Source organism: Primulina eburnea, chromosome 16 (genome assembly GCF_022965805.1).
Source record: "Primulina eburnea isolate SZY01 chromosome 16, ASM2296580v1, whole genome shotgun sequence".
Taxonomy (NCBI): domain Eukaryota; kingdom Viridiplantae; phylum Streptophyta; class Magnoliopsida; order Lamiales; family Gesneriaceae; genus Primulina; species Primulina eburnea.
The window spans coordinates 4,371,715-4,386,979 of NC_133116.1; the positions used below are offsets into that span (position 1 = coordinate 4,371,715).

The 15,265-nt window shown below is 35.4% G+C and overlaps 3 protein-coding genes across 10 annotated transcripts; all 3 read right to left on the reverse strand.

Moving 5' to 3' along the window:
* Nucleotides 1-502: 502 nt before the first annotated feature.
* Nucleotides 503-4,706, reverse strand: LOC140817330 (pentatricopeptide repeat-containing protein At1g34160). 6 transcript variants are annotated; one of them, XM_073176973.1, is made up of 4 exons: nucleotides 2,810-4,706; nucleotides 2,057-2,135; nucleotides 1,862-1,947; nucleotides 503-1,041 (listed from the first exon to the last, which is right to left on the reverse strand). In XM_073176973.1, exon 1 carries the CDS (start codon nucleotides 4,666-4,668, stop codon nucleotides 2,947-2,949), a length of 1,722 nt encoding a protein of 573 aa, XP_073033074.1. In that variant the 5' UTR covers nucleotides 4,669-4,706; the 3' UTR covers nucleotides 503-1,041; nucleotides 1,862-1,947; nucleotides 2,057-2,135; nucleotides 2,810-2,946. The 6 variants fall into 6 exon arrangements, with proteins under 6 accessions (XP_073033074.1, XP_073033075.1, XP_073033073.1 ...); XM_073176975.1 differs by having other exon boundaries at nucleotides 504-1,041; nucleotides 2,057-2,122; nucleotides 2,833-4,706; XM_073176974.1 differs by having other exon boundaries at nucleotides 1,862-2,122; nucleotides 2,833-4,706.
* Nucleotides 4,707-5,062: 356 nt separating this feature from the next.
* On the reverse strand, nucleotides 5,063-8,182 carry LOC140817331 (serine/arginine-rich splicing factor RSZ22-like). 3 transcript variants are annotated; one of them, XR_012114751.1, is made up of 7 exons: nucleotides 8,046-8,182; nucleotides 7,544-7,646; nucleotides 7,332-7,420; nucleotides 6,793-7,039; nucleotides 6,570-6,674; nucleotides 5,813-6,004; nucleotides 5,063-5,658 (listed from the first exon to the last, which is right to left on the reverse strand). XR_012114751.1 is itself a non-coding variant. In XM_073176979.1 (6 exons), the coding sequence occupies exons 2-6, from the start codon at nucleotides 7,630-7,632 to the stop codon at nucleotides 5,965-5,967; spliced, it is 567 nt and encodes a 188-aa protein (XP_073033080.1). In that variant the 5' UTR covers nucleotides 7,633-7,646; nucleotides 8,046-8,182; the 3' UTR covers nucleotides 5,181-5,964. The 3 variants fall into 3 exon arrangements, 2 of the variants coding, with proteins under 2 accessions (XP_073033080.1, XP_073033079.1); XM_073176979.1 differs by having other exon boundaries at nucleotides 5,181-6,004; nucleotides 6,793-7,036; XM_073176978.1 differs by having other exon boundaries at nucleotides 5,181-6,004.
* Nucleotides 8,183-12,519: 4,337 nt separating this feature from the next.
* On the reverse strand, nucleotides 12,520-14,176 carry LOC140817573 (xyloglucan endotransglucosylase/hydrolase protein 3-like). Its single transcript, XM_073177327.1, has 4 exons — nucleotides 13,993-14,176; nucleotides 13,291-13,391; nucleotides 13,011-13,210; nucleotides 12,520-12,892 (listed from the first exon to the last, which is right to left on the reverse strand). Exons 1-4 carry the CDS (start codon nucleotides 14,156-14,158, stop codon nucleotides 12,520-12,522), a joined length of 840 nt encoding a protein of 279 aa, XP_073033428.1. The 5' UTR covers nucleotides 14,159-14,176.
* Between the last annotated feature and the right edge of the window lie 1,089 nt (nucleotides 14,177-15,265).

Here is a 15,265-nt window from a genome sequence, read left to right on the forward strand (position 1 = left end):
CTTTTCATCTCAATATTTTTCAATACTATGTGAACTTGTCTTTTTTCCCTTTATGATCGAAGAGTCTTTTGAGCATAAAAGCCAAATTAATCTTCTTCCAAAAAAAACTTTAAAAAAAAAAGAACAAACCGAGTATAAACTTACCAAGTAAAAATGAAATTGTTAATTATGGACTTAAAATGGACAAAACGCTAAAACGTCGAAATAGCAGTATAGCACTCTGATTTCATTTTTTGAATCTGTACATAAAATTTTATGTATCAAAATCCTTGTATAAGATACACTGACAATAAAGATATGGAAACTAGCCATCCAACGGTGCCATGATTTCCGAGTTGCTTGTGTGGTTTATTTCCATTTTTGTGATTATATTTTAGAAATTTATGCTATGATACATATGATGCCATAAATACAATTAATTAATTACTAAACAATTGACTTTTAACATATTCTTACACCTTGTACACAATAAAGAGTAACAAGCTTGAGAAAACATATATTCTATCTTCTAGCTCTGTTCTTCAGCCTAAAAATATTGCATAAACCCTACATAAAAAAAAATTCAAAAGGGCCAGAAAAACAAAAGCTTTCAATGAAAATTGCCACACAGCTTTTGGAGATTATAAGTAGCTTTTCATCCATCGACCATCATTTCTAATGAAAAACTGGAAACAAAATAAAACCCGACGACAAACAACGACCGCCTCAAGGTTTGTAAGTCGAAACAGAACAGATATGGGATCGGATAAAGGAAGACAAATCGCATCTACACATCAGATAAAAATTTATAGCTGCAGTGTGTCCATAACCATTTGTACTGATATTTCCATCACTGCCTTCAGGTTTCAACCATCACACGGGCTCCTGCGATATCTAGAAGGGAAGCTACGACTGCTACGCCTTCCAGAACTTCCCCAGCATTTGGCACTCAAGGGAAAAGTGCCCAGGATCATCACATTCATAACATTTCAAATATGAACCAGAACCGCGACCCAGCCACCTCTGGAGTTGTGTTAAAGCTCAACTCTCCGGCTATTTTTCCTGTTTCAAACAAAAATTTATATTACTTCCAAGCAAAAATAATTGGGTCACAAACATCAAAATGCTAATCAATAGAGTGAATATCGGCCATCACGAAATAGAACTAAATAAAATAGCTACAGATGGTAGCGGATGTGCCTCTATTAGATAGGACGCTAACAGGGGCGTCAAATAGCAGAACAAAAAATAGAAACGCGATAACTAACCCTAAAACTAGCTAATCTGCTACAAGATATGTATACTGATAAACTCTACAAGGCATCTTGTGCAGATTATTAGAAACTTATCCAAGCAAACATAATACCATTTTTCGTATGCAGTGTTTCGTTTAGTGTGATTTCAAGCCAACTGCCTTTCTTTTCACTAAAGCTTAATTTATCTCCTCTATGAGAAAAGCCTCTTACCATTTTTAAAAAAGTATAATGTAGAATTGCATGATTTGAAATGCAAATACTATTAAAAAATGATTTGCAATAGATTGGAACGATGATTAAGTTGCTGATAAGAACCAAGCAGGGAAACTGAACCCTTTGTTTGAACCAAAGGAAGGGATAAGTTATTGAACCATCAGTTTACAAGGTAGCATAAGTTGAATTCATTTAACAGCAAGATTTTAAACGAACAAGAAATTTGGTGTGTATATTATATGACCAAGAGATAAACACCCAACAAAACAAAATCCAGATCTCTTCATCACCAAGAATTTTCAAAAAGAGCAGCAAAATCTCAGCGGTGTGAACATTAGGACTCTAGATAGTTAAACACCACATTCTTAGCCCATTAATAATATCGTGGAAAGCAAGAAATCTTATGAGTTTACCTTCTGATGACACCGAACGCTAGAAGTTCATAACATAGGTATAAGGGTTGGCCTTACAGCCATAGGGTTCACTTCAACCCATCAATCTGAGTCAATACCAATGAAATGCATCGAGACGTAAGATTGCTACTGTTCCGCCCATAAAAATTCAATGCCAAAAAACACACGACAGCTTGTCATTGTACCCTTCACTACCTTTGCATTGTTGCCATTGGAGCTTAAACCCAGACATCAAGATTCAGTTGTTGCAACGTTTCCGAACTAATCGTATAACCTAATAAAGGAAAGTGTATGCTTGTAGATATTAAATTCTCAGTTCCTTTAGAACCAAAAGCAATCGCATAACCATAATCATAACCCCGAGATCAAGGCAACTGAGAATGAAGCAGATATGATTTAAATAAAATGCCGAGAGATGCTAGTACTGTGGTGACAGAATTAGTCATTGCTTTAGATACTCAGACATCCACAAGTTTCAGCAGCAAGCCAGCTGTCTCTAAACTAAGATTAGAAGAAGGTTGCTTGCATGGACCTGACAGAGATTTGAGCCTCAAATAATTGAAGTTCAAAATCAGTGTAAGACAAAGAGATTTGGAGAACACTCATAAGTTTATCAAGTGCTTAACAGAGGTAATGAAAAAAACAAATTCACGTCATTCCATTTGTACTCTTGCTTAAACTAACTGACATTGACATGCAGGAGAGAATATTCTTTAGTATATCATCTCTGTGAAGAGAGACTCTAAATGGTCAGCCTTGAATACTCGTACTGTTCAAAAACTTGGAGTCAATATAGTTGTCATTATTTAACACAAGCCCCGACACAAAAAGGTATTATTTTTCGAAAGTTGTGAAAAAAAAGAGCCAATTGTCCTTCATGAAGATGATATGCTTGTAAAGAAGAGCTAGCAACGAAGATTTCAATTTCGGTAAACTATAAGTAAGCACCTTCCGGTACAATCCAAGGATACAAACTGCCCACAACTTCAAATTCTTGGCAGAAGCTGACAGAAATTCTCTTCAAAATATCTAGGCCGCATGTTACCGATGATTTACATGTTAAAGTAGAAACACTGACAGCATATCTACCAATAGTCTCCGCAGGAGCAAGACCCCTCTTCGAATCTATGGAATCTAGTTCTATCCCTCACAATAATTTTCCGACCATAAAGTTTTGATATGAGCTTTATCACCACATGACAATCCCCACATATCCTAAGATTCTTATATATGTTAATGGAGGTCCCCTCATCTGTACTAATCAAACCAAATGCAACAGCCAACTTCTCGCTATGGTAACAAAGTACGTTCTCCTTTTCCTCATCTCCTATATCATGTAGCACAAAATTAGTCTGCGGAACATATCCAAAATCTCGTATCTGAATACTGATCTCCTCTAGTTTCCAATAAACCTGTCTCCAATTTGGATGGCCTTTATCGCCATTAAAAAACTTGAATATTGCACCATTCACTTCAATATAGCTAAATCCAGGAATCTTCTTAACATCCCGACTCATCATTGCCCCTCTCACCTTCCCAACATCATTCCATCTCTTTTGTGCAGCGTACACATTGGACAACAACACAAAATCCCCACAAGTACTCGATCCCATCTCCACCAGATTTCTTGATGCATTTTCTGCCATTTCAACATTCCCATGTGTTTTAGAGGCACCTAATAGAGTTTGCCAAAGCACTGCATCTGGAAACACAGGCATACACGCTATAATTTCATATGCCTCGTCTAGCCTGCCAGCTCTTCCCAACAAGTCCACCACACTTCCATAATGCTTCACATTTTTGCGCACTCTAAGTCTATCCATCAATCTGAAAACCCTCAATCCTTCCTCCACCATCCCTGCATGATTACAAGCGCATAAAGCAGCTAAATAAGTGACATCATCCGGCATCGGCCCCCCAAGCCTGCCTCCATCCATGCAATTAAAAAGTTGTATCGCTCTCACTCCATCACCATCCATTGCAAAGCCCATGATCATGGTGTTCCATGTAATCACACTTCTACGACACTTCATTCCGTCGAAGACACTGTATGCCTTATCCACAAACCCACATTTCGCATACATATCAATCACCGCATTACAAACTATCACATTCTCGTCCAACCTATTGTTTCTAATGTACTCATAAACTCCATCACCCTCTCTGACTGCACCGAGCTGCGAGCATGCGGAGAGTGCACCAAGAACCGTGACCTCATTGGGCATCATCCCACACCCCTGTCCCATTTCCTTAAACAACTCCAGAGCGTCAAAGGGTCTATTCCCTTGCGCCAGCCCAGAAATAAGAGCGTTCCAACTGGCGATATCTTTACTCGACATTTCATAAAACAGTTTGAGCGCATTGTCCAACTCCCCACATTTAGCTTGCGCGTCGAGTAATGTAGTTTGCAGCAAAACATCAGCCTGGAACCCGGATTTGAGAACTCGAGCATGCATTTGAAAAGCCTCGGTTGCCGCCAAAGCCCTGGCGCAGGCCTTGAGGAAGAAGGAGCAGGTGAGAGCGTCGGGTCTGCATGAAGCACGTAGCATGGCAAGACAGGTGGCGAGGGCGTTGATGGGATGGTGGCTCTGGGCGTGGCCTCGAATAATGGCGTTCCAGTCATTGGTGAGAGGGAGAGGAATCCTGGTGAAGATAGCGGCAGCATAGGGGAGAGCGGAAGCAGCGCAGGAGTCGAGAAATTTAGAGCGGGAGGGGTAAAAATGGAAAAGCCCCGTCGTGAGGAGGTGGGCGTGGATCTGTCGCAAGCGTACGGTAGAGGTAATCATCCGCTCCACCACGTACCCCATCCACCCTCTACCATACTGGTGGCATTTTGTCTCTATGTATAATGCAACGAATTGCGTATCGAGTTTAATAACTAATGCCTCAAAGAACATCACCAATTTCTTTTAAAAATTTTGAACATTTGATAATTTCACAAACTATCTGACTTGGATTAGTATTTGCATTGAAAAACAAATTTATTTTTTCGATCGAAACATAAAGTCGCAGTTTGACACCAGAAATTATCTACCTACAAAAATATAATAAGCTATATATATTTGTTGTGTTGAAATATTGTATCCAATTTTAGTGCACCGAACATCAATGCCACAGTCTGCAGTCCATTTCGGAAGTCCTTGCGTCCGTGGTTTTATTTCAACTTTTGTGATTAAAGTTTAGAAGTTATACTATAAAACATACGTTGCAGTAAATACAATTAATTAGCAAACCATTCACTTTAAACACATTCCTACACCTAGAAACAGCTCTGTTTTTCGGACCAAAATTAAAATTTTTATACGGGGCCACAAAAACAAAAGCATTCAATGAAGAATGCATTGAATTGGTGCAAGATTGGGGTTTAGTGGTCATCGTAAATCGTCGCACAAAAGCTTTCTGTGTCGATTTTAAGTAGCTTTTCATCCATCGACCATCATTTCCAACGGAAAACTGGCAACCAAAAAAACCTAACGACAGTTCCAAGAATATGCCGATTGGTAAATGTTTCACGTTCAGGATTGATTAACCTGCCGGAAGCGTTTGGAGCCGTTCTTCATCCACGTATAAATATCATTAACTAAATTGAGGCGAGGCGCTCAAAGCCGCAGATATTCAATCAAAAGTAGCACGTAGCGCGCTCAAAGCCGCAGATATTCAATCAAAAGTAGCACGTAGCAGTGTGAAGCCAGCTGGGATCCACAATCTTTCGAATTGAAGATCACACAGAAGACAGTGAAGAACGAAAGCAGAAGTGCAGATGCACAAAAACCAATGAAGCAGAACCGTGAAGACACCTCGACACAGAAACAAAATAATGAATTTTTAGCAATGTTCTATCAGGAGCTTTTAATAGATAACATGAGATTCAATGAAAATAAAAAACTGCGCAAATGATGGTCCATGGTTAACTGAGATGAATTGAAAACAGTATGAAAAGGACAAACTTACTACTGAAGTAGTAAAGACACTCAACCAAATCCACGAGTCGAAGCAGAGGGCATCGGCCCACTAGCATTAGTCGTAACTAAATCCAAGCATAGTAAACACACAGTTCCAAACATTTCAGGATATATCTAAAATTCTTATTTATTCTTCCAAGCTCAGCTCCTGCTTCTACGTCTTTCGGCCCTGACGCCATTTCTGCATAAAAGGGACAAGGCAAATCTGAATCAAGTACAATAGCAATATCAACTCATGTAATACAAGGCCGAAAAGACTGATCCAGAAACTAAATATCACAAGGAAATTATTTACAAATTTCTCATGCATCGGAGAAATAATCATAAACTCCTTTCCGCTCTGAAGGCTATCTCAAAGATAACATTAAAACGTATCAGTTTGCAGTAATGAGATGTAGTATTTACCTATCTTTCTATTAGTCCCTGTAAATACTATATAGGTAACTTCCTACATAACAATTAAAAGACAGCATATAAATCTAGATGTGATGATATCTATTTCTAAGTTGGACAAAATTCTAGGACCTAGAAATATGGCCATGGAAGTTAAAAATAATTTCTTAGCTTGTGTGCAAGTCAGAACATACAGCTAAAATTTGGGTTGGTTAACTGGTTACAAGAACCATACCATCAATTATTAATCTCTGTACCAGACTACCAGCATGGAAATTCTCTCGCTAATACACACACAGCACACATGTATCACAATAAAAATAAATAAAGTCCGACAATGGTAAGGAATTCACCCATTCGCATATGGCACTTCATCTCGTCCACGAATTGGTGACCTGCTGTAGCTGCGAGCCTTGGGTGACAAACTGCGACGTCTCGGTGAACGACCGCCACGAGGACTGTAAGCCCAAGAAGAACAGAAATGGAATCATAAAAATAAATCACATCTACACATCAGATAAAAAATTATAACTGGAGTATCATAATAACCATTAGTAGTGAACTTTCCATCACTACCTTCGACCATAACTTGGGCTCCTGCGATATCTAGAAGGAGGGCTGCGACTCCTACGTCTTCCAGAACCTCCCCGCATTCGGCACTCACGGGCAAAATGGCCAGGCTCACCACATTCATAGCATTTCAAATCTGAACCAGAACGACCATGACCGCCACCACCACCACCTCCACCTCCACCACCACCTCCACCACCGCCACCACCTCTGGAGTTGTGTGAAAGCTCAACTCTCCAGCCATTTTTTCCTGCTCCAAACCAAGATGTACATTACTTCCAAGCAAAAATAATTGTGTCACAATTCACAAAATTAAAAAAATAAGGTAATCAATAGAGTGAATATAGGCCATCACATAATATAAATAAAGAAAATAGCAACAGATGTGTAGCAGAGGTGCTTCTGTTAAGAACACTAACTGTGGTGTGAACAGAGCATGACAAAAAGAAGTTAAAACTGTAGACAGATAATAGAAATGCGGTAACTATCCCTAACCTAGCTAAACAGCTACAAGATATGTACATTAATAAACCCTAAAAGAGTACCATCAAGTTCCTTGATGGCATCTTGTGCATCTCTTCGGTCGTCAAAATCAACGAAAGCATAACCAGGGGGTCTCCTTGCAACCCACACGCTGCATGAAACATCATTAAAGAGATAATGAGAAATCTATCAGAGCAAAGATAATAACTTTTTGTGTGATTTGAATTGTCTTCTTTACACTAAAGTCAATCATAAGGTTAGTCGCATGATTTACCTTCTGATGACACCAAACACTCGAAATTCATCCTCAAGCTCGCGCTCAGTGACTCGAGGGTCCAAATTTCCAACATACACTCGAGACATCTTGGATCAAGTTCCTAGGATAAAAGTTGCAGACACATAAAGCGTACTTAGCAAAAATCGGTAATAAAAATAGGGGGGGGGGGGGGGGGAGATCTTAGCATTTTCTTACAAAAATTGAAGAAAAAACCGGTAAAAATCGCAAAAAAGTATCCCCGCTGACAATTAATTAGTCAGTAACCGAAAATGCTGTTCAGAGCAAATTCATCACAAACTTTCAGCAAAACAAGAGAGAAAACGAGAAAATAACAGACAACTTACACTCGTACAACATTAAAAACTGTAGATCTTATCTATAAAAAAATCAGAAAAAAACTATAGATCCATCACTAACTCACAGTCACTGGACAGGATAAACAGGATTCAACAATCAGGACAGATACTATATAATCCATGTAGAGAATGACGGAGACTACCTGAAACCCTAGATAAAATGTGGGGAAACTGCAGGAAAGCCTAAGCAATCGCGAGATTGTTCGAGTTCATCGAAATTGAGGGTTCAAAACGAGTTAGCAGGGGTTGTAGTAAATTACGTGTATATCCCTGCGGTTTCTTTCGTAGGCAAGTTTTTATTTTAAGCTATAGTTTTTTTCAAAATGTATTTTTCGTTAATAAAATAAATAAATGTAATATTAAGGGACGAGTGGGTATTATGTGAGACGATCTCACGGATATTATTCTGTGAGACCGGTCAACTATACCCATATTCACAATAAAAAGTAATAATCTTAGCCTAAAAAGTAATACATTTTCATGGATGACACAAATAAGAGATCCGTCTCACAAAATACGACTCGTGAGATCGTCTTACACCAGTTTTTCCTTAAGAGACACAACGAGTCAGCGACTTGGTTATTCCATTTTGATTCTCACTTTTATTCTATAAAATCATTTTGATCTAATAAACAATTGTTCCGATGACGTTTTGGTGAAAAATAAATTGGACCAATTGGTCATTTAAAATACGATGTCATCTTATTAATCAAACCAAATGGTATTACTCAGACGCACACATCCACGAGCGAGATCAAAATATGTTCAAGTATTCGTAGTCTGCACATTGTTGCTTTGACTTTTGAAGTTTATTCAAAACATATCGAAAATAACGAATGTGAATTTATATAGTTAAAAAGAAAAGATGTTCAAGTGTTACAATATTTAATGTCCGGTCATTTCGCAACACATTTTGTGGGGACCCGGACGTTGATCTTTCTTATGAATCATCTTTGGGATTTAATTATCAATTAAGATAAAACAGGGTCTAAAATTTTTCTTTTTAAATTATAACTGCGGAAGGTAATGGAATCTAAATATTATACATGTCTGTATATAAAAATACAATTCAGTATTGAAATACAATAATGTACAACATTCTAATCTAAGGTTCACTACTAAAGTTCTAGTAGTAAAATCCAATCTACTGTAAGTCCGGAATCACCACGCTAAAACTCGTCTTCTCTCATCATCTTCTTGACCCCGATCCTGCCTCACCTGATGTCATGCACACATACAAACAAGGCGTCAGCCGGATAACTCCGGTGAGAATAAATTCCAGTATAAAACATGGTAAGCATGTATATAAACAAATTAATTCATAAAACATGTCGTCATGTATTGTATAAACACAATATATTTCATAATCTATGAAATTAAATCAAATAAGCATGTAACTCAAATCAGATAAACATGCTTATAAACGATCTAAATCATAAAAACATGCTAGCACAACTGGAAGCAATAACGATGGGTCCCATGATCTCGGAGCCACATCCATATAAGCATGAAGTCCTAATCAAATCATGTCTAGACTCGACTTGATCTATAACTCTAGGGATCCCGGGGTGAATAAGACGTCGCGATCTGTCACCTACCCTACCACTCGGGGTGACTGTACGTCTTATTCCTAGACTTCGGTCTGATCTGTATCCACATCTACAATAGGAGAGGTAATCTTCTCCTAAGCTGTGATATCACCGAACGTCTAGCAGTCTGGCTAATCTCCACACTGTCCTATCTTAAATGCATGAATACAATCAGTAAACAAAGCATAATCATATCAAAACATAAATAATAGTCTAGTATGTGATTTTATTGGGAAACTCAAATAGGATCTTATTTGAGTTATGTCTTCCCGTATATCACATGAATTATACCTTTGTCGTCCCTGTCTGACGAAGACGATGTCTGGTATTCAACTCTGTCCATATCAAATCTGAAATGACCATATCGAATACGATGTGTCAGTGAATAACTCAATACACAATCTGTTCTGATCAATACTCAACTCAGTACCTAATCTGATCAATATCTGAACTAGATACAATTCAACTCATGTCATCGATATCACAATACAATCTGAATCATATCTGAATCTAATTAATCTAAATCAATACTGAATCTGATCAATATAACTCAACTCATGTTTCGACGGCCTAATAATACAATCTGAATAACCCCGTCAATCTGAACATCACATATATAATACTGGAACTCATAATCTGTGTCAATACAATTCATACTCTGAATACTAACACAATTCTGATATAGAATCTCAGTCAATATCTTTCAAAAATCATAACAATTACAGAAACAATTTGTTCTTTAATCTGACTTCAATTTTATAATGTCTACGGTAGCAGAAACGTCATATATGATTCATATTCAATTCTGACAATATCATAAATTCAAATCTTGTCTAAACGTAACAAAACTTACGTCCAGTTGTAGCCTGCGTTGATAGGAACACGGTACTGAAGTCGGATTCAAAATCAGACGGATGGATTTCTCGCAAATTAATTTCTAAGGTCACGAGCTGAAATTCTTCCCCCAAGTCTCGATTTCTTCTGAATTCTGAAGGTTATTCGCTTGCTTATATATATATATACATCCATCTCGTGCATGCAAGGCAAGTGGCATCGTGTATATTCTGCACGTTTCGCGCATATGCGCGACATTAGCTCACACCAGCATTTTGCCAACTCGCGCATATGCGCCAATCATTCTGCCTAACCCGCGCATATGCGCCAATCCTTCTGGACCTTCCGCGCATATGCGCCATTTTCTTCGTGCATATGCGCCAAGCATAATCTTCCCACTTAATGAGATTTCTTCTTTCGGCTTTTCCGGTCTGATCCGTTCCGTCTATAATCATCTTAATTATCAACCATAGATTATAATAATCATTTCCAAATCTTTTCAGATTAACCGGATTAATTTCTCGAGCCTTACACATTTTTTATTTTATTGATATCCATGCTTGTTAATTACCTGATTTAAGTTGATCGAATTTCTTGAAAATTTCAAGTTGGGTCCAACTTGTCCCTTTGCATGCAATAACTAGAAAGTTCAGGACATCAATTGAAGTCCCTCAACTTTCAGGATGTGTTTGGTTTGAATGATAAGAAGTTAATTAATAAATAATCATCCATAATCATTTGTTTGGTACAATTTTTAGCTTTTTTTATTATCTTCAAGCCCTGCATATGATCCGCAATGTACACACAAAAATGGAGATAATTAAAACCTTCTTCACCAAGTGATTACTTTTACGGTTTCCATGATAACATGAATTTTTACTATTTTATTTGTTATAAATTAATATAATATTAAACCAAGACTTTTCAGCATTTGTTTTATTATACAATACGAAAACAAATACAGAAACTGGAAACTGTAGTTAAATTGAAAATTCAAAATAAATATTAAAATATAAAAGTTTATACAATAAAAAATAATTGTACAATTTAAAAAATCATCTTAAACCCAATTAACGGATTTACTACTACTCAATATTTAATTTTAAATTATTTTTCAAATTATATTATTCAAAATAATAATAATAATAAATAAGATGTAAAATAATAATACTAAATGAGAATATACAAATTAATATCAATAATAAAATAAATAAATAATGATAATTATTTAAATTAATAAGAAATTATTAATATTAAATTTATTGATTAATTATAATTATAATTAATGATGAAACTATAATTAAATATGGGTTAGGTAATTATACACATATAGTGAGGATATTTTGGTCATTTCAATTAATACACACAATTAATCCACAATTTTAAAATCATACCAAATATCATATGTTTTATCTCACTATATTATTTATCATTATCTCTCATTTTTAATCACTCTAATTACTAATCTTTTAGTTATCATATCATTCAAACCAAACACACCATCAAAGTATTACGGTGTTGAAATTTAAAAGGGTTAAGAGTGGTATCATGTGAGACCGTCTCACGGATCTTAATTTGTGAGACGGGTCAACCCTACCCATATTTACAATAAAAAGTAATACTCTTAGCATAAAAAATAATATTTTTTCATGGATGACCCAAATAAGAGATCCGTCTCACAAATATTATCCGTGAGACCGTCTCACACAAGTTTTTGCTAAGAGTTAATTAATATTTTTTATTGCAAAATATCGATTTTAGTCATGAATGAGTTAATGTGTAATATTTTTAATTTTGTGTTTTTTGTTGGATCAATTATAGTACTCTAATTATATTTTGATAACAATTTTAGTTTTTCTCGTCAACATTATATAAATAAAATGATTAATATCATGGTTCAATTCTTTTATTTACGTTGTTAAACACATTTGCACGGTACAAGAGATTTTTTTAACCATGTATTTGTAAAAAAATTAACATGATTCTGGTCATTTAATTACATGATTTAGATTAGAAAGACTAAAATCGATCATGTCACATAGTCACGATTATATGACTAAAAATATCATATCATCACACATACAAAACTAAAATCGACATTTCGTTTATTTCTTTAAATTTGTCTCTCACAGGACCTTGTAACAAATTAAATTGTGAAACATTCTGTAATACTTAAATTTTTTATTTCAACAAACTACTCATTAAGTGAGCATTCAGGCTTCCTAGTAGTCTTACTGGCACAATAGTCATAAAACATATACGATTTTCTGTGTCTATTCATTTGTTGTCTCTGTTCTGCACTTAGCTCCCAATATTCAGGCTTGTTCCAAAAATACTGCTGCGAAGAACAATGCGAAATATCCTCGGATCCAGCCGGGGCCGAGCATGCATCCAAACTGAAATCTCGATAATGGGCTATGAAAGGGGCTTGGCTCCATGTAACCGGTGATCCGGCGAATGGTGCATTCCATATGCTCGCTTCTACATGCATTGACTTGTTTGGAAATGCCAATCCTTTCGCAGTATTGTTCTTGAATACTCTTAGGGGAATGTTATCCACCATGAATCTAAAATGAAATCAAATCCAACAATTATGAGTACTAAGATCTCATTACTCAACGGCATTTGTCTTCTTTTAATAAGAACTTAAGCTTCATTTGTACAACATAAAATTGAGACACTTACACTATCTGGTGCGAGTTCCAAATAATTTGATAAGTATGAAAATCTTTGGATGGATCAAACCAAAGATGGAAGCGTTGCTCCCTGTTCCCACCATCGTTATCGAAAACATTAGTTTGTAACATGTTATCCACACCCCAGAACTCGAAATCGAGCTCGAAATGGTTCCCTGCAGGTTTACCATCATCTGGGTCCGAAGTCAACTGCCAATTACACTAGTTAACACACATATATATGTCATGTTTGATTATTAAAAAAACGATAGCACAATTCAGCAGTTTACATAGAAGGATGTAACAATCCCCTTTGTTTTCTTATCTGGTGTCTTCAGCTTTATATGGAACAACCCGGATCCGAAATCTGATTTCGACCTAAATCCAGCACCTATACATAGAATGAAAAAACACATTTTTTTATAAAAAAATTCAAAATATACTAATCTTAAACAAAATCTATCTTTTCAAATTGTCACATATTAAGTTTTCACATATTTTTAATTTCATTATAGGAGCTCGAGCATTTTGTTGTTTACCGAAATCTATAGCTGATGATAACCGTGTATTTTAAACTTTTTAAATCGTACTATAACTCAAGCGTCACACAATCTCTCATAAAGGATAATTATTGCACACAAACAATCAACATCACAATAATTGCATTTCTTGCAAGTCATGATAAATAAATCCATGACTTTATTCTGATATCAATTGTTGGGATCGAATGTTTGACGTTTTTACAAAAAAAAAACAATAATTGGTGATGATAGTGCAACTCAAATATTTTAAATAGCACAACCGCCCAAGTGTCACATGTTTTGATTGGTCTATTTAATTTGCAGGAACAATTATTAGGAAAAAATATTGTATAAACATGTAAAGCGTGTACGGATGTATTAGTAAATGTAATACGAGACAAACTCGAAGATTTTTTTTTGAAAGATTGATCGAAATGAAGAAATAATAGTGAAAAAATCATATCAATTAACCTGATTGTTTGTCCATCTTAAGTTGAACCTCAGTTCCTCGAGGATCAACCCAGAAATGATCAGTACCCCATAAATATGTATAATATTGATCAAAACTATTATTTGCTCCATTTGATTTCATTGGAAGAACAGCTAGAATAATGGTTAATGCAATTATGAAATCCATTAAAAATAGAAATATTTAGGATTGTAATGTGAAACTGTTGTGTTAAATTGTTTAGACTGTATGTGGTATTTATACACGCAAGTAGAATTAACTGTAATGAGCTATTTAATAGTATTGTTTAAATCTCCCATCCAGTTTTATATATATTATGTTTTTTTTTTCCTTTTCATAAAATCTATAATAATTTATAGTTAAAGCATCTTGGTAAAGTCGGTGTGTTTTTTTTTTAATAAAAATAATAATATTTTTTCTTCCCTTCAAAAAACTTGAGATGCTAATTACTATTATTATTTTTTTCTGATTAATTTTTGTATATATATATATATATATATATATGCCCACATTGTAATAATCTTATTTTAGATGGCCTACTCGATATTTAAGTGTTTGTGTGCGTAAGACCTTTTTTTTATTTATTTTTTTATGTACAGGACATACCGTTTGTCGTTTTATCAAATGTTATAACTGATGATAAATGTTCAACTCAAATTTTTTAAACCGTACATCAGTTCAAGTGTCATATTTTGATTGTTCTAATAAGCATGGACAATTATTGCAACCCAACAATCTTCTTCCTCATAATAATTGCACATCTTCCAATAAATGAAAATCGAATCCGTGAACTTGGTTCTGATATCAATTGTAGGACCGAGAACTTGCCGCTTTAACAGAAGCTATAATCGATGGTAATGATACAACTCAAATATTTTAAACCGTACATCAACCAAAATACCACGCTTCGATTACTCTGACAAATGTGAACAATTATTGCATCCCAGCATTATGAATATAAATTTGTTTGACTAAAATTATATATCTAACTATTCTTTATTAATGACATAGGAAATCGCAGTCGCTATCTTTTGGTGTGTAATGGGTAAACAATCATGCTAACATAATAATATGCAAACTCTGTGTAATAGACCACATAATAAGGTGTAGATAAAAAGAATCGAACTTTAGACTATTGACCAAGATCTCTCGTTTTCTACCAATTCGAACATCTCTTTTTGAGGACATCATCTAGCTAATCTTCATTTATATTATTCTTATTGTTATGTTCTCATGCCAATATCATCCGATATGTATATAGAGAATGATATGAAA